This window comes from Panthera uncia, chromosome D4 (assembly GCF_023721935.1).
Source record: "Panthera uncia isolate 11264 chromosome D4, Puncia_PCG_1.0, whole genome shotgun sequence".
Classification (NCBI taxonomy): domain Eukaryota; kingdom Metazoa; phylum Chordata; class Mammalia; order Carnivora; family Felidae; genus Panthera; species Panthera uncia.
In genome coordinates this window covers 90,941,237-90,959,859 of record NC_064807.1, presented here as the reverse complement: position 1 = coordinate 90,959,859, position 18,623 = coordinate 90,941,237, and the positions used below count along the sequence as shown (strand labels likewise).

At 67.1% G+C, this 18,623-nt stretch overlaps 1 protein-coding gene across 1 annotated transcript in view; it reads left to right on the top strand.

Moving 5' to 3' along the window:
* The first annotated feature begins 8 nt into the window (after window positions 1-8).
* ABCA2 (ATP binding cassette subfamily A member 2) overlaps window positions 9-18,623 on the top strand; it is a 20,561-nt gene continuing 1,946 nt past the window's right edge. Inside the window, 45 exon segments of the mRNA XM_049632009.1 lie at window positions 9-92; window positions 3,810-3,903; window positions 4,870-4,981; window positions 5,059-5,222; window positions 5,538-5,665; window positions 5,869-5,967; window positions 6,312-6,530; window positions 6,866-7,090; window positions 7,092-7,240; window positions 7,479-7,638; window positions 8,421-8,549; window positions 8,711-8,878; window positions 8,947-9,043; window positions 9,500-9,673; window positions 9,751-9,853; window positions 9,934-10,048; window positions 10,272-10,462; window positions 10,660-10,810; window positions 10,884-11,088; window positions 11,219-11,383; window positions 11,473-11,653; window positions 11,750-11,962; window positions 12,066-12,262; window positions 12,350-12,532; window positions 12,766-12,950; window positions 13,156-13,276; window positions 13,557-13,790; window positions 13,874-14,080; window positions 14,334-14,436; window positions 14,558-14,877; window positions 14,950-15,163; window positions 15,256-15,361; window positions 15,458-15,569; window positions 15,656-15,716; window positions 15,789-15,963; window positions 16,136-16,251; window positions 16,331-16,478; window positions 16,554-16,677; window positions 16,804-16,936; window positions 17,060-17,177; window positions 17,574-17,752; window positions 17,824-17,965; window positions 18,045-18,179; window positions 18,263-18,366; window positions 18,460-18,552. Of these exon segments, the coding sequence (XP_049487966.1) occupies window positions 27-92; window positions 3,810-3,903; window positions 4,870-4,981; window positions 5,059-5,222; window positions 5,538-5,665; window positions 5,869-5,967; window positions 6,312-6,530; window positions 6,866-7,090; window positions 7,092-7,240; window positions 7,479-7,638; window positions 8,421-8,549; window positions 8,711-8,878; window positions 8,947-9,043; window positions 9,500-9,673; window positions 9,751-9,853; window positions 9,934-10,048; window positions 10,272-10,462; window positions 10,660-10,810; window positions 10,884-11,088; window positions 11,219-11,383; window positions 11,473-11,653; window positions 11,750-11,962; window positions 12,066-12,262; window positions 12,350-12,532; window positions 12,766-12,950; window positions 13,156-13,276; window positions 13,557-13,790; window positions 13,874-14,080; window positions 14,334-14,436; window positions 14,558-14,877; window positions 14,950-15,163; window positions 15,256-15,361; window positions 15,458-15,569; window positions 15,656-15,716; window positions 15,789-15,963; window positions 16,136-16,251; window positions 16,331-16,478; window positions 16,554-16,677; window positions 16,804-16,936; window positions 17,060-17,177; window positions 17,574-17,752; window positions 17,824-17,965; window positions 18,045-18,179; window positions 18,263-18,366; window positions 18,460-18,552 (6,818 nt within the window). The 5' untranslated portion in view covers window positions 9-26.

Sequence of the window (18,623 nt, the reverse complement as noted above, 5' to 3'; positions counted from 1 at the left end):
ATAGGCGGCCGGAGCGCGGCCCCGCCATGGGCTTCCTGCACCAGCTGCAGCTGCTGCTCTGGAAGAACGTGACGCTGAAGCGCCGGAGCCCGGTGAGCGACCCCGCGCGCCTCCCGGCCTGCCCCGAGCGAGAGGGCGCGCGCACCGGGGCCGGCGGCGCGCTTTCCGCGCGCACGTGCGGCCGGGCGCGCGCAGACCCCGGGCGGGCGCCGGGGGCGGCGGGCCCGAGACCCCTTCCCGCCAGACCCCGCCCGCCCTGGCGGGCTCCGGCCTCCGGCCTCTGGGGAGGGGGCTCGGCCGTGCCCAGCCCGCGGCCCGCGCCCGCTGACATTCGCGGTGCTCGGCTGAGTCACGGGATGGGCGCCCTGCGCGGCGCGCTCTTGGGGTCTAGCTGCGCGAGTAGGGGGGCGAGCGGTCCCAGGACCCTGGGGTCGCGGGAGGCCCTGGTTCCCGGGACAGAGGACAGTCATGGGGGGACTCTGTCCAGCCCAGAGGCTCCTTGGCCTCTGGGCCCAGCCCCCCTGGAGTCCCTGCAGGGACCCTGCCCCTTCCCTCCCTGCACCACCCCTCTGCCCTTGGGCAGACACCTCTCTTCCTCCTCCTCCTCCTCCTCCTCCCCCTCCTCCTCTTCCTCCTCCTCTTTTTCACCCTTCCTGAAAGTCCCTTAGCCCGTGCTCCTGCCTTCTCACCAATGGGAATGTCCTTGCTGTGGCAGCATCGGCCAGCCTGCAGCCCTGCACCCTTTTGTCCTTTGGGGCAGTCCTCCCTGAGGCCAATCCGCCTTCTGGTCTCCCCAGCCCCAGCTTCCTTTGGGAGCCGGATCCTGCTATTTGGAGATGTGACCTCCAAGCACCCCAGCTGTCCGCCCGTGCCTGGGGCGGCCAGGGGCCTGAGGGTACAGGACACAGCAGCTGTCCGGGGCAGAGGCCCTGGTGAGGAGCCAGCCTGGGGCAGAATGGGTACCATCACGCCGGCCCTCACCGCTCTTGCCCCGGGAAGGGCAGGGCCATCTCTTGTTGTCCTGCCCAGCCGACAGCAGCACATGCACCAGAGAGGCCTGGGCAGCTCCGGTTTCTGAATGGGCCCTGGGGATTTTCCACAGTGAGGCCCAGAGCAGGCTGGGGTCCAGAGTGGGGGCCCGAGGAGGAGGCATCCCCTTGCCCACCTGGGGCCCAAGAGGCTCCTCTCCCACCTGACTCTGAGCCCAGTGGGGCTGATGAGCCTCTGCATGGGTGCCTCCTTGAGAAGGGCTCTGGAGTGCATAATGAGAAGCCCAGGGCTGCAGGCAGGGTGGGGTGGCCATCATCACCATGGCTGGCAGGAGTGCCTTGGGCACCTGAGCCTGGCAGGGAGCCGGGGTTGAGTACACTCCCTGCCCACGTGCCTGGGGCTGGCTGGCACCGGGTCCCATGGGTCAGGCCTGCAGCCTCTGGTGCACCTTCCCCTGCTTCAGATTTGGGGTTACTGGGGGCACCAGGGCAGGGCTCAGGGGAGGAAAGGAGACTGGGATGTGGGCATTAGCATTATCCCCAGGGTTCTCAGCAGGAAGGGCCCCCAGGGTCTGGGAACAGAGCCTAGAATGATGGTCCCTGCATCCACTGGAGACCTCAAGGCTCAGGGAAGGGAGCAGTGGCTTGTGAGGCACCTGGCCAGCAGGTGGGAGGTGCCTTCTGCCAGGTACCCGGGAGTGGCCCCCACCTGCTAGGTTGGGCCTTCCCTAGAGTCTTCCTGTACCCTGCCCAGCGGCACCACCAGGGACTGGTTGGGCCACATGGAGGTCCTCGGCCTGAGGCCACAGCAAATCAGAAATTCCTCCTCCAGGGTGGCTAAGGCCTTGCTGGGCTCGTGCCGTGGGGCTGGGGCAGGGGCTGGCCAAGTGCCTAGCCCACTCCTCCTGGCTCCCCACTTTCCTGGGGGAGGTCTTGGGCTTTGGAGTTGGACCTGCGGGCTTGGCCAATAGAGGTTCTGCTCTGCGTTGTATGCGCTTCTCTGGGGGAGGGCTTGGTTTGGAGGGAAGGGACGAAGGCCCTCTGTGCCCTGCTCTTTCACTCTTCCCATCTCTGTGCCTTGGTTTCTCCATCTGAGTGTCGCCTATCCCCTCTTAGCTGGGATAGGTCTGCCCTGCTGTAGGGACTGCTGTAGCCTCACCCCTGGGGTCAGGGTCAGGCCGCTCCGTTCAGGTCTCCTCTGTTCTCCCCTTGACACAGCAGGAGGTGGCTCAGGCCCAGAGTGGGCACCCAGGCCCCAGCAACACCATGGGGGCACCCGGCTAGTCTCAAGGGACTGGGGTTTAACCACCTTGCCGGCCGCTGGTGGGGCGCCCAGGTGGGGTGCCCAGGTGGGGCGCCCGGGTGGGGCCTAACCTGCACTGCCTGCCTGTAACCAGATGCCCCTCTGGCCGCCCGCCCGCCAAGCAGGCCTCCCTCCTCCCAGCAGCTCCTGCGCGGCTGTTGCTATAGCAATGAGGAGGTAGCCGCGGCCTGTTGCTGCAGTTACGTGGTGGAGGTGCCCGGTGGCAGGGCGGGTGTGGGTGGGGCTGGCACCACGGCCGCGACCCCGCGCTCCTGCGTCGCCACCTGCATGCAGCCACCCTCACTCTGTGCCCGTCCCCAGCCCCGTGGCTGCCCGTGGTGCCTCTCCAGCTAGCCCTGGGAGGGGGGTGGAGGCTGGCACGGGCTGGGGCGAGTGTGGGGTGCAGACACACAGTGGGGTGTTCCAGGCCACAGAGCACGATTGTCAGAGTGCGATAAACAGGAGCAGCTGGTCCACCCCAGGGGACCGGGAGCCTGGGCCCTGGGCCAGGCGGAACCGCCACCGGGGTGGGGGCTCTGAAGCTGCTTCGGGGGCAGGGGGCGAAGAGGAAGGAGACCTGGAGCCTCTGAGAAGAGCCAGTGGAGGTCGGGGTGTGTCTCTGGGCTGAGCAGGGGGCTCCCCCTCAGGGCAGCTGGCCTGAGGTCCCGTCTCCCCACCTTCCCTCCCTGAGCCGGGAGAGGTGGGGGTGGTCACGGGAGGCCTGGGTCCCTGGGGCTGCTGGCATTTGTCTCCCACACAGAGCAGCAGTTCCATCAGGGCTCACCTTGGCGCCCAGGCGGGGGTGGCCGGGGCGGTCCCAGGAATACTGAACAGGGGTGCTGGGGAGGGCAGGCAGGGCTGCTGAGCGCCCCCCACTGCCGTGAACCACGTTGGGGTGGGGGGAGGGGAAGGGGCCAGGGCGGAAGAAGGTACCTGTGCCTCAGGGACTCAGGGCTGTCAGACCTCTGACCAGGTTTCTCTGGGGGCTCAGGACCCGGGGCTAGAGCCATGCCTCCTCCTGTCCAGGCTTTGGGGTGTCATGATGGGTGTCACAGCCAGGAGGACTCACCCTGGGGGACTGTGGGAGCTGAGATGGGGCCCACGACCACCTCCAAGATCTTAGCCTGGGGAAGGGGAAGCTGAGCTGGGCAGATGCACGGGTCAGAGTAGACCACAAGCTGGCTGTTTTGTCTCTCCTGGCAAGTCAGTGTGGCAAACAGGACCCGGGCCAGGGGGCGGGAGACCTGGTTGACCTGGGCCAGACAACACTCGCAGTTGCGCCCTTCGAGAAGGCCCTTGAAGGAAGGGGGTGGGGCTGCAGACTCTGTTGGCCCCCAAGGGCCTGCGTTGACCTTTTGTGGCCTCTGTGGGAATATGTGGGGCCCAGGCTGGCTCTGCCTACCAGGAAGACATCTGTCTGGGGAGCGGGGGGCTCAGGCCTGTCCCGTCCAGCCCCCGGCAGGTGGCGTGGGAGGCCAGGCTGCCGGGCAGGTACCTTACTCAACCTCCCTTTCCAGTGGGTCTTGGCCTTTGAGATCTTCATCCCTCTGGTCCTCTTTTTCATCCTGCTGGGGCTTCGGCAGAAGAAACCGACCATCTCCGTGAAGGAAGGTGAGTGTCCTTGGTGGGGGGGGGTGCCCAGGGCACAGCTGGGGGGTCAGGGTGGGGCAGGCGGTCCTCACCGCATCACACATGCCTGTCCTGTGTGCACGCGGCCACACACGTGTCCCAGCTGCCACGCTCCCCCGCGCGGTCCCTGGCCGCGCCTCCTGGCTGGGCTAGGGGCCCGGGGCAGCCGCGGCGGCCATCCCTCACGGTTCTCCTCTGTTCTGTTTTACCCGTCCCCCGCATGGTCTCTTGTCCTCCTCCTGGGCCTGCATGCAGTCTGTAAGTGAGGCCTTCCTGGTGCAGCCTAAGCGTGCCCCAACCCCGCTTGCATTAACAGCCTTTCCGGGCCTGGCTGCGTCCTGCAAAAACCCCTCTCCGCTGTCAGGGACAGCTGGAGCACTGGGGGACGGTGGGCGGTGGGTGCTGAGTGTGCCTGGGCCACGGTGGCTCCCGGGCCCAGCTTCTGGGGGTTTCCATCTCCCTGTGGGGTCACCCGGCCCTGCTTTGCAGGCCCGGGGCCAGGTCACCTGGCTGCTCCCCCAGCAGACCCCTGTGGGTTCCTGCGTTCTCTCTGCTAACCAGCTGGCCAGAGAGGTCAGAGGTCACTTCCCGGTGGGGGGGCCCCACGTGCTCCCCTGGGCTGTGGCACCCGTGCCACACCTGAATTCTTGGGGAAGGCGTCAGGGCACTTTGGCCTTGGCTAGCTAAGGGAAGAAGGACACCCTGGGAGTTGGGGGCAGGGATGGCGAGATACCCTTTGACCTCTGACCTGCTGGGGTCCTTTGCACCAGAGCTCTTGGCCCTCTGTCCCCTGTCTGCTGCCTGAAGCTGCTTTTCCTCCCTGACTTTCTCTAAATTTCTTTATTCGGCTTCATCTCCCTTCCCTTTCTTGACTCCTTCCCCGTCTCCTGTCCTTCTGTCTCCACTCCTCGGGTCCTCTCACCTGCCCTGACCGCCAACCCCCCCCAGCTTTCTACACGGCAGCGCCGCTCACCTCTGCGGGCATCCTGCCCGTCATGCAGTCTCTGTGCCCGGATGGCCAGCGAGACGAGTTTGGCTTCCTGCAGTACGCCAACTCCACGTGAGTGCCCCCCACCCCGCCCTCCGGGAGCCCACCCCCCTGCAGAGGCCAGTGGGTGACCTCGGATGGTGGTGCAGGGTCACTCAGCTTCTGGAGCGCCTCAACCGCGTGGTGGAGGAGGGCAACCTGTTCGACCCGGCGCGGCCCAGCCTGGGCTCGGAGCTCGAGGCCCTGCGCCAGCACCTGGAGACCCTCCGCTCGGGCCCGGACGCCTGGGAGAGCCTCCCGGACAGACCTGCAGGTGCACACCGGGCCCTGGGCGGACTGGGCTGGGCTGTGCCTGTGCGGCGGGGCGGGGGTGGAGGTTGTTGAGACCTGAGCTCTGGTGTCAGCTGGGTTCAAACCCCGGCTTGGTCGCTTCTGACCGTGGGCTCGCGGCTGGGCCTCCGTCTGAATGGTCACTCCGAGTTCCCGGGGCAGACGTGCTCGGGTGGTCCCGGCCGAGCTGACCGCCACAGTGGCCGAGCCTGGTGCGGGGAGCTTGGCGCTGAATCTGTTCTGGGTGCCTAGACCCTGGGCCCAGCTGGCCCTCAGCGCCATCCTTCTGCCTGTCCAGTGCCCTCCTTCTCTCTGGGCTCGGTGGCCAGGGACCCACGGGAGCTCTGGCGTTTCCTGATGCAGAATCTGTCGCTGCCTAACAGCACGGCCCAGGCCCTCCTGGCTGCCCGGGTGGACCTGCCTGAGGTGAGGTGGGGCAGGCGGCCTCTGTGAGCGCGTGTCTGCTCCTGAGTAGCTGCCAGCCCTGGGCACTGCGTTCCACCCTCCTCCCCTGCTTGTAGGAATGGAGGGCACGGGGGGGGTGGGGGTGGGGATGTGGGGCTCTGAGGCAGCCCCGGGGCCAGGCTCTGGAACCTCCTGGCCTGAGCCATGCCCCCTTTACACCCCAGGTTTATCACCTGCTGTTTGGCCCTTCGCCTGCCCTAGATGTGGGGTCAGGACTCCCCAGGGGTCAGGAGCCCTGGAACAACCCCCTATTCCGGATGGAGGTGAGAGGGCCTCTTAGTGGGATGGGGGTGTGCTGCCTGCTTCTGCCAGAGCGGGTGAAAAAATGGGCCCCCTTGATAATTCCAAGCTTCTCCTGGGAGGTGAGGGAGGTCTCTGGGAGTCTGGCTGGCATGGAGAGGGGGAAGGCAGGACAGTGATGTGTGTCCATCCCTCCTACTCCCCCCCCCCCCCCGCCCCCCCCCCCCGCCCCGTCACAGAACCTGGGCTGTCTCAGACTTGACACAGTGGGTGGCACAGGGGGCGACCCGAGGCCTTCTTGGGTTAGGGCCTTGGTTTCCTCTGGGCTGAGGCTCCCGCCCAGCGGTTCCCCGTGCCTCGCCCCCAGGAGATGCTGCTGACGCCTGCCCTCCTGGAGGAACTCACGTGTGCTCGGGGATCCAGGGAGCTGGGTCGGATCCTCACCGTGTCCCAGGGTCAGCAGAGGGCGCTGCGGGGCTACCGGGATGCCGTCTGCAATGGGCAGGCTGCAGCCCGCGCCCAGCGCTTTTCTGGGCTGGCTGCTGAGCTCCATAACCAGCTGGATGTGGCCAGGATCGCACAGCAGGTGAGGTCCTGCCTGCCAGCTGGCCCACAGGTCCACTGTGCTGGGGCTTCTCGGTGTCCTAGGGACTCCCGGGCCCAAGGCTGTCAGTGGGGCGTGCCCGTGGGTGGGTGTCCCGCGCTCCCCCAGTGACACCATGCCTCGTGTCCCCTGCCTCACCCCGTGGCCTCACCCCAGTGTGCTTCCTAGCCCCTCGCCAATGCTCACCTTCTCTCTGGATGCCGACCCTCCTGCATCCTCTCATCCCAGCCTGTGCCCTCCCTGACCCACCTCCAGATCGGCCCCCAGCCCCTGCTCCTCCTAGGCCTGCATTTCCCCACATGCTCATTTCTCCTCAGCTGGGCCTGGACACCCCCAACGGCTCGGCTCCCCAGCAGCAGCCACCACCCCCACAGCGGCTGCAGGCGCTGCTGGAGGACCTGCTGGACGCCCAGAAAGTTCTGCAGGATGTGGACGTCCTCTCAGCTCTGGCCCTGCTGCTGCCCCAGGGTGCCTGCGCCCGTCGCCCTCCGGGGTCCCCAGCCAGCGGCCCCGGCAGGATGGCCAACGGCACGGGGGGGGGCGGCGGTGGTGGGCACGGGCTCCAACTCCACAGCGGAGGAGGGAGCTCCGTCCGCTGCGGCTCCTGCCTCCTCCGACGCGCTGCAGGGCCAATGCTCTGCCTTCGTGCAGCTCTGGGCCGGCCTGCAGCCCATCCTGTGCGGCAACAACCGGTAGGTGGGCGGCAGGGAGACAGGGGTGGGGGTCTGATCCCAGGCCTGGCTCTGACCCCCGCCCATCTTGACACCGGGGCACCCGGCTCTGTATCCCGGCCTCATGCCCCACCCCTTCCGATGCACCCCTTCCACGCTGAGGTCTCGCCCCCGTCAGTTCTTGAGGCTCCACCCCCACCCCCCTCCCTCCCGGATCCAGACCCCGGGCTCCGCCCCTCATGCCCCGCCCCCACCCTAGCACCATCGAGCCCGAGGCACTGCGGCGGGGCAACATGAGCTCCCTGGGCTTCACCAGCAAGGAGCAGCGGAACTTGGGCCTCCTCGTGCACCTCATGACCAGCAATCCCAAGATCTTGTACGCGCCAGCGGGCTCCGAGGCCGACCGCGTCATTCTCAAGGTTGGCAAGTCTGGCGTGCCGTGTGCTTGAGCTGCACGTGTCTCTGGGGCAGGAGCTGAAGGAGCTGGGCACCGGGTTCTGCAGGCCCGGGACCCCTGTGCCGAGTGGGGTTGGTGGAATTGGCATGGGAGGGGCGCAGCCTGGCGCTTGAGCACTGACTCGGCTCTGCGGGGGGAGGGGGAGAACCCACAGGGGGCGTTTAGGGTGCAGAGGCCCTTGGGGGTCAGGCATGGCCAGGGCCCGCAGTGCTGGTTTGGACAGAGGAGAGGCTGCATGTGAGGATCTCTGCAGCATCCAGTGGGTGATGATTGGGTTGGGTAGCTAGGCGGTATGGGACCAGCTGAGGGCAAGGTGTCGGTGGCCAATCCAGGGGGAGTCCTGTCTGGGAGAAGTAGAAGCTAGGGCTGGAAATGGCCCCGGAAAGGGGGGAGTCTATGGAGGGGTCTTTAGGATGACCGGGGGCAGGGAGGCAAGGGCCAGGTGTCAGGACCCTGGAAGGGACACGTGGAGAAGGGTCCGACAGAGGAGGCAGGAAGGCACAGCTGGCGACGTAGGGGAACCCCGAAGCCATGTTGCCCCAGGAGCCAGAGCACAGCCTGTTTCGTGGGGTCACTGCGGAAAGGTTGGGGAGGGGAGGGTTTCGAGCTTCTAGGTGGCAGTGTGGCCAGAGCAACACTGGTTTGGGGGAGGACTGGCCTAGGGGGAGACAAAGGAGTGGAGGTCCCCCCTTGCCGGCTGGGGTCCGCCCTGAGCCCCATGACCCGTGCCCTCACCCTCTGCAGGCCAACGAGACCTTTGCCCTTGTAGGCAACGTGACTCACTACGCCCAAGTGTGGCTCAACATCTCTGCCGAGATCCGCAGCTTCCTGGAGGAGGGCAGGCTGCAGCAACACCTCCACTGGCTGCAGCAGGTGGCGGGGGTCCCGGTGGGGGGTGGGCTGCAGAAGGCGGGGGGGGGGGGGGGGGGGGGGGGGGGGGGCTGCAGAAGGGGGGGGGGGGGCTAGGCCGGGGGTGGCGTGGGCGGAGCCCCCGGTGTCAGCCCCGCCCCCCTGAGCCAGGCTTCCACCCCCAGTATGTGGCGGACTTGCGGCTGCACCCCGAGGCATTGAACCTGTCGCTGGAGGAGCTCCCGCCTGCCCTGCGCCAGGACAATTTTTCGCTGCCCAACGGCTCCGCGCTCCTGCAGCAGCTAGACACCATTGACAACGCGGCCTGCGGCTGGATCCAGTTCATGTCCAAGGTGGGGTGCGTGGCCCCTCGGGCTCCGCCGGGGCGGGGGGCCGGCTCCAACAATGCCCCTCCCCTCAGGTGAGTGTGGACATCTTCAAGGGTTTTCCCGACGAGGAGAGCATCGTCAACTATACTCTCAACCAGGCCTACCAGGACAATGTCACCGTGTTCGCCAGTGAGCTGGTCCCCCTCGGGCGGGTCCCTAACTCCTGTTCTTTCTCCTCCCCCCTCCTCCAGCCCTAGCCTCGCGTCTCTCCATCACAGCCCTCCTGTCCGCTGTACCTGCCCCTGTGCCCCTTTTCCTTCTTCAGCCTTGCCCCACCTCGGTCCCCCTCCTCCCTAGCCCTGCCCTACAACTCCCCTATCTTTTCCCAGCCCCGCCCCTCACGCCCTGGCACTGCCCCAGACCCTGTACTCTGCTTCACGCCCCGCCCCCAGCCCAGCCCTGCCCCTGCAACAGGTACCTTCCCAGCTCCCCGGCCCCACCTTTTCCCTGGACCTGCCCCTCGTGGCCCAGTGGTGCTCTGGCTAGACAGTCCCCTTCGTGTCCCCGCCCCTTCCTCCCTTCACACCTTCACCCTGCGGCCAGCCTGGGCTCTGCCCCTCCACCTGCCCCTCGTCCTGTCTCCAGGCGTGATCTTCCAGACCCGCAAGGACGGCTCCCTGCCACCCCACGTGCACTACAAGATCCGCCAAAACTCCAGCTTCACTGAGAAAACCAACGAGATCCGCCGGGCCTACTGGCGGCCGGGGCCCAACACAGGCGGCCGCTTCTACTTTCTGTATGGCTTCGTCTGGATCCAGGGTGAGGGCCGCTCCTGGGGCAGCCGGGGTAGGGGCCTGGCCACCCCCCCTGCCGTGGCTGACCTCTCCCACCTGCAGACATGATGGAGCGTGCCATCATCAACACCTTCGTGGGGCACGACGTGGTGGAGCCTGGCAACTATGTGCAGATGTTCCCCTACCCCTGCTACACGCGAGACGAGTGAGTGTGTGTTGGGGGGGGCCGGGGGCTGGGGCTCAGGCTGAGCCCCTCCCCTCACGCCCCGGCCCCGACCCCCCCAGCTTCCTGTTTGTCATCGAGCACATGATGCCGCTCTGCATGGTGATCTCCTGGGTCTACTCAGTGGCCATGACCATCCAGCACATCGTAGCAGAGAAGGAGCACCGGCTGAAGGAGGTGGGGGGCCGGGGGGTGGGGGGGTGGAAGGGGGAGGTGGGGGGGAGGGGGGAGGGGTTAAGGATAGAGGCAGGGGGACCAGTGAAGGTGGAGGGGAGACCGTGGGCACCTCTCCTTCCCTGGGCCTGGCTGGTAGGGCAGAGACCCGTCATTCCTTCGTGGCACCCCATCCCAAGGCCTCCTGCCTGCATCCCCCCCCCCCCCCCCGGCCACCTGCCCACAGGTGATGAAGACAATGGGCCTGAACAACGCCGTGCACTGGGTGGCCTGGTTCATCACGGGCTTTGTGCAGCTCTCCATCTCTGTGACGGCCCTCACGGCCATCCTCAAGTACGGCCAGGTTCTCATGCACAGTCACGTGCTTATCATCTGGCTCTTCCTGGCCGTCTACGCTGTGGCCACCATCATGTTTTGGTGAGCACCGTGGGGCTGGCAGGGGGCTGGCAGGGAGCCTTGCTGGGCCCTGGCAGAGTGCCTTTTGCGTTCACCCAGAAAACGCAGAAACACCCCTTCTGGAGCTCCTCTGTCCCCCGGGAGGTTGCGCCAGGAGGGCTTTGGGCTGTGCCCTAAGGGTCGGGTGTGGCTGATGGCCGTGGCCCCACCCACCCTAGCTTCCTGGTGTCTGTGCTGTACTCCAAGGCCAAGCTGGCCTCGGCCTGCGGTGGCATCATCTACTTCCTGAGCTACGTGCCCTACATGTACGTGGCGATCCGCGAGGAGGTGGCCCACGATAAGATTACCGCCTTTGAGAAGTGCATCGCGGTGAGGATCAGGGATGGCTGGGGGTGGGGCGGGGCCCATCCTCCTTCCCCCGCTGACACCACTGTGCCCTCAGTCCCTGATGTCCACCACAGCCTTCGGCCTGGGCTCCAAGTACTTTGCCCTGTACGAGGTGGCAGGTGTGGGCATCCAGTGGCACACGTTCAGTCAGTCGCCTGTGGAAGGTGATGACTTCAACCTGCTCCTGGCCGTCACCATGTTGATGGTGGACGCGGCCGTCTACGGGGTGCTCACGTGGTACATCGAGGCGGTGCACCCAGGTACCAGCTGACCCTCTGCAGGGGGAAAGGAGAGGGTGTGTGGCTCCCTAGAGGGTGCACATGGCCTGGGGCGGACCTGACACCAGGCCCTGGGTCAGCCTGCCTTCTGCACCACCCCCCCAACCCCTAGGCATGTACGGGCTACCCCGGCCCTGGTACTTCCCACTGCAGAAGTCCTACTGGCTCGGCAGCGGGCGCACAGAGGCGTGGGAGTGGAGCTGGCCATGGGCTCGCGCCCCCCGGCTCAGCGTCATGGAGGAGGACCAGGCCTGTGCCATGGAGAGCCGGCGCTTGGGTGAGGCGGGCACCCAGGGGGCGGCTGGGGCAGTCACTGGGGTTGGGGGACCCCGGGGCGTCCTCAGCTGACCCGCGGCCCTCGTGCAGAGGAGACGCGGGGCATGGAGGAGGAGCCCACCCACCTGCCGCTGGTGGTCTGTGTGGACAAGCTCACCAAGGTCTACAAGAACGATAAGAAGCTGGCCTTAAACAGGTTGAGCCTGAACCTCTACGAGAACCAGGTGGTGTCCTTCCTAGGACACAACGGGGCTGGCAAGACAACGACCATGTGAGTGTCAGTGCAGGGGGTGGGTCCTCACCAGGTGGGCAGCAGGGTGGGGCTCCCGGCAGGAGGTGGGGGTCGTGACTCTGCCCACCCGCCCAGGTCCATCCTCACGGGCTTGTTCCCGCCGACCTCGGGTTCGGCCACCATCTACGGGCACGACATCCGCACGGAGATGGACGAGATCCGCAAGAACCTGGGCATGTGTCCGCAGCACAACGTGCTCTTTGACCGGCTCACGGTGGAGGAGCATCTCTGGTTCTACTCGAGGCTCAAGAGCAGGGCCCAGGAGGAGATCCGCAAGGAGATGGACAAGTGGGTGGGGTGGGGGCGGGGCTCCGGGGCGGCCCCAGGGCGGTGGCGGGAGCGCGCGCGCGCGCGCGCGCGCCCGCCCCTACATGCGCCGCCCTGCCCGCAGAATGATCGAAGATTTGGAGCTGTCCAACAAGCGGCACTCGCTGGTGCAGACGCTGTCGGGCGGCATGAAGCGCAAGCTCTCCGTGGCCATCGCCTTCGTGGGCGGCTCCCGCGCCATCATCCTGGACGAGCCCACCGCCGGCGTGGACCCCTACGCACGCCGAGCCATCTGGGACCTCATCCTGAAGTACAAGCCGGGTGAGCGGAGCGTGGGGTGGGTACAGGCGGCCCCGGCCGGCCCCACCCAGCCCAGCACCCTGAGCCTGGTCCCTCACCCCCCTCCAGGCCGCACCATCCTGCTGTCCACCCACCACATGGACGAGGCCGACCTGCTGGGGGACCGCATAGCCATCATCTCCCATGGGAAACTCAAGTGCTGCGGCTCCCCGCTCTTCCTCAAGGGCGCCTATGGGGACGGTTACCGCCTTACTCTGGTCAAGCGGCCTGCTGAGCCTGGGGACCCCCAAGGTCTGTGCTGAGACTGCCTGAGCCGGCCTGGGGCCCCCCTCTCCCAGGACCCCCTTTCCAAGACCAGTGAGCTCGAGGGGCGGGCCCTCAAGGCTTACCTTAGTGAGCCTGGGTGCCTGGTTCCTCTCCTCGGTCCTCCTCTTGACCTGGCTGGGCTCCCCCTGTAGAGGATCCCCCTCCCCCAGCCCCCCCCCCCCCCGGTGAAGCTCTTCTCCATTCCCCACCCCTCCTAGAGCCAGGGCTGACGTCCAGCCCCCCAGGCCGCACCCAGCTGAGCAGCTGCTCAGAGCCCCAGGTCTCCCAGTTCATCCGCAAGCACGTGGCCTCCTGCCTGCTAGTCTCCGACACGAGCACAGAGCTCTCCTACATCCTGCCTAGTGAGGCCGCCAAGAAGGGGGCTTTTGAGCGCCTCTTCCAGGTATGGGGTGGAGTGAGTTCCGGGGCGGGGTGGGGTGTGGAGGGGGCGGGGTCGTGGTGGTGGTGGTGGTGGTGGTGGTGGTGGAGTGGGCTCCAGGGCGGGGTGTGGAGGGGGCGGGGTCCTGGTGGTGGTGGAGTGGGCTCCAGGGCGGGGCACGGGAGGGGCGGTCCCTGCCGCATCGGGGTCACGCACAGCCCTTTCCCAGCATCTGGAGCGCAGTCTGGACACTCTGCACTTGAGTAGCTTCGGGCTGATGGACACGACGCTGGAGGAGGTGTTCCTCAAGGTGTCAGAGGAGGACCAGTCTCTGGAGAACAGTGAGGCAGGTGGGAGCCCCGCTCCACCCCACCTGACCTTGGACCCGCAGCTGTCTGCCCACTCTAGCCTGGTCTCTGGGGACCGAGGATTCTGGGTGGGAACAAGGTGCCAGGGTTCCCTGCCAGGCTGGCTCTGGGGCTGAGGAGCCTGGGTCGGTGGGTGGCCATGGGAATTGGGGCGCCCCAGGGTGAGGTGGGGTGAGGGTCTTGGTGGGTGAGCACGGGGACTGGGGGTGGCACGCTGGTCTGAGTCCCCCTTGTCCCCTCCCTGGCCCCTGTGCTGTGGCAGATGTGAAGGAGTCCAGGAAGGATGTGCTCCCAGTGGCGGAGGGCCCGTCGGGGGAGGTGCACGTTGGCGATCTGGCCCGGAGCACAGAGCTGGCCCAGTCACAGGTGTCACTGCAGTCCGCGTCCTCGGTAGGCTCTACCCGTGGAGACGAGGGGGCCACCTACGCAGACGTCTACGGCGACTACCGACCCCTCTTCGACAACGCGCAGGACCCCGACAACGTCAGCCTGCAAGGTGGGGGGGTGCGGCTGGCTGGGGCTGGTAGGGTCCCCGGAGGGTGGCGTCGGGCCGCCTGCTCAGCCCCCCTCCCTGTGCAGAGGCTGAGGCGGAGGCCCTCTCGAGGGTCGGCCAGGGCAGCCGCAAGCTGGAGGGCTGGTGGCTGAAGGTGCGCCAGTTCCACGGACTCTTGGTGAAGCGTTTCCACTGTGCTCGCCGCAACTCCAAGGCCCTGTCTTCCCAGATCCTGCTCCCCGCCTTCTTCGTCTGCGTGGCCATGACTGTGGCCCTCTCCGTCCCTGAGATTGGTATGGCCGTTGGGTCAGGCAGCGTGCTGGGGGGACCAGAGCCCCACTGCAGTGGGGCTGTGGCTCTTCCCCCTTCCTGGACCGCCCGCTCTGGGCCTGGCGGGCACACTTGGGGGCTTACTGGGGACTCGGGCCTCCTCAGGGCCAGGCCCCCAAGCTCCAACCCCGTGGGTATTGGGAAGAGGGGACTGAGGCCTGGGGGCCACCAGCAGGCAGTCAGAACCTGCTCAGGTTTCCTCGTGCATCCTGCCAGGTGACCTGCCCCCTCTGGTCCTGTCACCCTCCCAGTACCACAACTACACCCAGCCCCGTGGCAACTTCATCCCCTATGCCAACGAGGAGCGCCAGGAGGACCGGTGAGGCCATCTGCTGGGCAGCTGTGGTGGACAGGGGCCGGGTGAGGGAGGGGAAGGTGGGCGGGCACTCTCCCCCCCCCCCCCACCGCCCAGGCTAGGCTCACACCGCGGGTTTCCACAGATTGCGACTGTCGCCGGATGCCAGCCCCCAGCAGCTTGTGAGCACGTTCCGGCTGCCGTCGGGCGTGGGCGCCACCTGCGTGCTGAAGTCTCCGGCCAATGGCTCGCTGGGGCCCACGCTGAATCTGACCAGTGGCGAGTCACGGCTGCTGGCCGCGAGGTTCTTCGACAGCATGTGCCTGGAGTCCTTCACGCAGGGGCTGCCGCTGTCCAACTTCGTGCCGCCCCCACCCTCACCTGCTCCGTCCGACTCCCCTGTGTCCCCAGAGGAGGACCCCCTGCGGGCCTGGAACGCTTCCCTGCCACCCACCTCTGGGCCAGGTATGGGCCCGCCAGGCTGCCGGGGGGCGTGGGTCGGCACGGACCTAAGCTGACTGCTGGCTGTACCCGCAGACAACTGGACGTCAGCACCCTCCCTACCGCGCCTGGTGCGGGAGCCTATCCGCTGTACCTGCTCTGCGCAGGGCACCGGCTTCTCCTGCCCGGGGGGTGTGGGTGGGCGCCCGCCCCAGATGCGGGTGGTCACAGGAGACATCCTGACCGACATCACTGGCCACAACGTCTCCGAGTACCTGCTCTTCACCTCTGACCGCTTCCGGCTGCACCGGTGAGTCAGGTGGGGGTTCGTGCCAACTGTGGGCGAGGGGGCAGACCACCCACTGCACGCCTGGCCTCACGCCGCTCGACCTACCTGCCCAGGTATGGGGCCATCACCTTTGGCAACGTCCAGAAGTCCATCCCAGCCTCGTTTGGTGCCCGGGCCCCAGTCATGGTGCGGAAGATTGCGGTGCGCAGGGCAGCCCAGGTGAGCGGCACGGCCCCGGGCCCTGCAGCGTCCAGCTGTGGCCGGCATGCTGCAGGGACCCACGGTGCTCTAAGGGTGTTTCTGCGTCCCTCCCAGGTTTTCTACAACAACAAGGGTTATCACAGCATGCCCACCTACCTCAACAGCCTCAATAACGCTATTCTGCGTGCCAACCTGCCCAGGAGCAAGGGCAACCCGGCAGCCTATGGTGAGCCTGGGTGGGCTGGGCTGGGCTGGGGGCCGGGCAGGGTGGGCGTGGAGCAGGTCCCTGAGGCTGCCCTCCCCTGTCTGCAGGCATCACCGTCACCAACCACCCCATGAACAAGACAAGTGCCAGCCTCTCCCTGGATTACCTGTATGTATGCAGGCGGGTGGGGGGGGACGGGGTGTGGGTGCGGGGCAGGGCTGATGGCTGCCTTGCCCCCAGGCTGCAGGGCACAGATGTGGTCATCGCCATTTTCATCATCGTGGCCATGTCCTTCGTGCCAGCCAGCTTCGTGGTCTTCCTGGTGGCTGAGAAGTCTACCAAAGCCAAGCACCTACAGTTTGTCAGTGGCTGCAACCCCGTCATCTACTGGCTGGCCAACTACGTGTGGGACATGGTGTGCTCCTCCTGCATGGCTGAGGGGGGTTCCCTCTACCCCTAGACCCCTGCCGTCCCCTCCCCCGTCTCCTGCCAGGCCCACTGGTTCTGGCCCCAGCACCCCCCCAGCCCCACTCCTGCACCCCTCATCCCTGCTCCTGGGCCCTCACCTGCCACTCTTGCTCTGGTAGCTTAACTACCTGGTCCCAGCCACCTGCTGCGTCATCATCCTGTTCGTGTTCGACTTACCGGCCTACACGTCACCCACCAACTTCCCCGCCGTGCTCTCTCTCTTCCTGCTGTATGGGTAAGGGGGAGTGGGCCGGGAGGAGGGCCTGGGGTGGGGGCGGGCTCCCCGTGACCGCCTCCTGCCCGCCTGCCCGCAGGTGGTCTATCACCCCCATCATGTACCCGGCCTCCTTCTGGTTCGAGGTGCCCAGCTCCGCCTACGTGTTTCTCATCGTCATCAACCTCTTCATTGGCATCACGGCCACCGTGGCTACTTTCCTGCTGCAGCTCTTTGAGCACGACAAGGTGGGGCAGCGGGGTGGCCGGGCGTGGTGGGCAGCAGGCCCGAGGCTGTGCCCGTGACCCCCCGTCACCCTCCAGGACTTGAAGGTTGTCAACAGTTACCTGAAAAGCTGCTTTCTCATCTTCCCCAACTACAACCTGGGCCACGGGCTCATGGAAATGGCGTATAACGAATACATCAACGAGTACTACGCCAAGATTGGTGAGCGGGGTGGGTGGGCGTGCGGAGGGGGGTCCGGCCCGGCCCGGCCCGGAGATTGAGGGTTCAGGCGTGAAGGACATGGCTGCCGGGGGCGCAGGCACAGGCCCTGAGCCGGCTGCCCCACAGGCCAGTTTGACAAGATGAAGTCTCCATTCGAGTGGGACATCGTCACCAGGGGGCTGGTGGCCATGACGGTCGAAGGCTTCGTGGGCTTCTTCCTCACCATCATGTGCCAGTACAACTTCCTGCGGCAGCCACAGTGAGTGGGGGAGTGCAGGGAGATGTGGGGGCCAGTGGCCGGCCGGGCACTGCCCGTCTCCCTGCCGTGGCCACAGAAAGGTGGGGAGCACTGGGTGATGACTCCGCCACCCTGTCCCCACAGGCGAATGCCAGTGTCTACCAAACCTGTGGAGGATGATGTGGATGTGGCCAGCGAGCGGCAGCGAGTGCTGCGGGGGGACGCTGACAATGACATGGTCAAGATTGAGAACCTGACCAAGGTGGGCCCTGGGCTTGTGAGATAGAGGCCAGGTGGGAGGCGGGGCCCAGGTGGGGTGTGTTTCCAGGCAGGGCGGAGCTGGGGGGGGGCGCCAGGTGGGTCATATTTGCAGGCAGGGGCGGGGCCCAGACAGAGGGCGGAGCCCATGTGGGGGCCATGTTTCCAGACAGGGGCAGGGCCCCGGTGGGGCACGTTTGCAGGCAGGGCGGGGCCCAGGTGTGTAGGCGGGGCCCAGGTAGGGGTGTATTTGCAGGCGGGGGCGGGCCCAGGCAGAGGGGTGGGGCCCAGGTGGGTCATATTTGCAGGCAGGGGCGGAGCCCGGGGGGCGGTGTGGTTCAGGGGCCGGCCAGCCCGACTGGCAGCCCCGATGGGTGGGCTGACCCTTCCCTTCCACCAGGTGTACAAGTCCCGCAAGATAGGCCGCATCCTGGCTGTGGATCGCCTGTGCCTCGGTGTGCGTCCTGGCGAGTGCTTTGGCCTCCTGGGCGTGAACGGCGCGGGCAAGACCAGCACTTTCAAGATGCTGACGGGTGACGAGAGCACGACAGGGGGCGAGGCCTTTGTCAACGGGCACAGGTGCGGGCGGGCAGGCGCCTGGGCGGGTGGGGTGACTGCGGCCGCTGGCGCTGATGGCACTGTGTCCCCAGTGTGCTCAAGGAGCTGCTCCAGGTACAGCAGAGTCTGGGGTACTGCCCGCAATTCGACGCCCTGTTCGACGAGCTCACAGCCCGGGAGCACCTGCAGCTGTACACGCGGCTCCGTGGCATTCCCTGGAAGGACGAGGCCCGGGTGAGGGTCGCCCAAGGGGGGCGGGGCGTGGGCGTGGCGGGCAAGAGGGGCGGGCCCTGACGCCAGTCCTCGCCCCCAGGTGGTGAAGTGGGCCCTGGAGAAGCTGGAGCTGAGCAAGTACGCCGACAAGCCGGCCGGCACCTACAGCGGGGGCAACAAACGCAAGCTGTCCACAGCCATTGCGCTCATCGGGTACCCGGCCTTCATCTTCCTGGTGAGCCGGGGCGGGAGGCGGCCGGCCGGGCCAGGCGGGGTGGACGCGCCGCAGCCGCTGAGCCTGGCGCCGCCCGCCCCCAGGATGAGCCCACCACTGGCATGGACCCCAAGGCCCGGCGCTTCCTCTGGAACCTCATCCTCGACCTCATCAAGACGGGGCGCTCGGTGGTGCTGACGTCGCACAGGTGCGCCCCCACCCCGGCGCGCCCCGCCCCCACCCGCGCGCCCCGCCCCCACCCCGCGCGCCCCGCCCCAGCCCCTGCGTCTCCGCCCCGCAGCATGGAGGAGTGCGAAGCGCTGTGCACGCGCCTCGCCATCATGGTGAACGGGCGCCTGCGCTGTCTGGGCAGCATCCAGCACCTGAAGAACCGGTGAGCCGAGCCGAGGGTGCTGGCGGCGGTAGGGGGGGGGGGGGGGGGGGGGGGGGGGGGGGGGGGGGGGG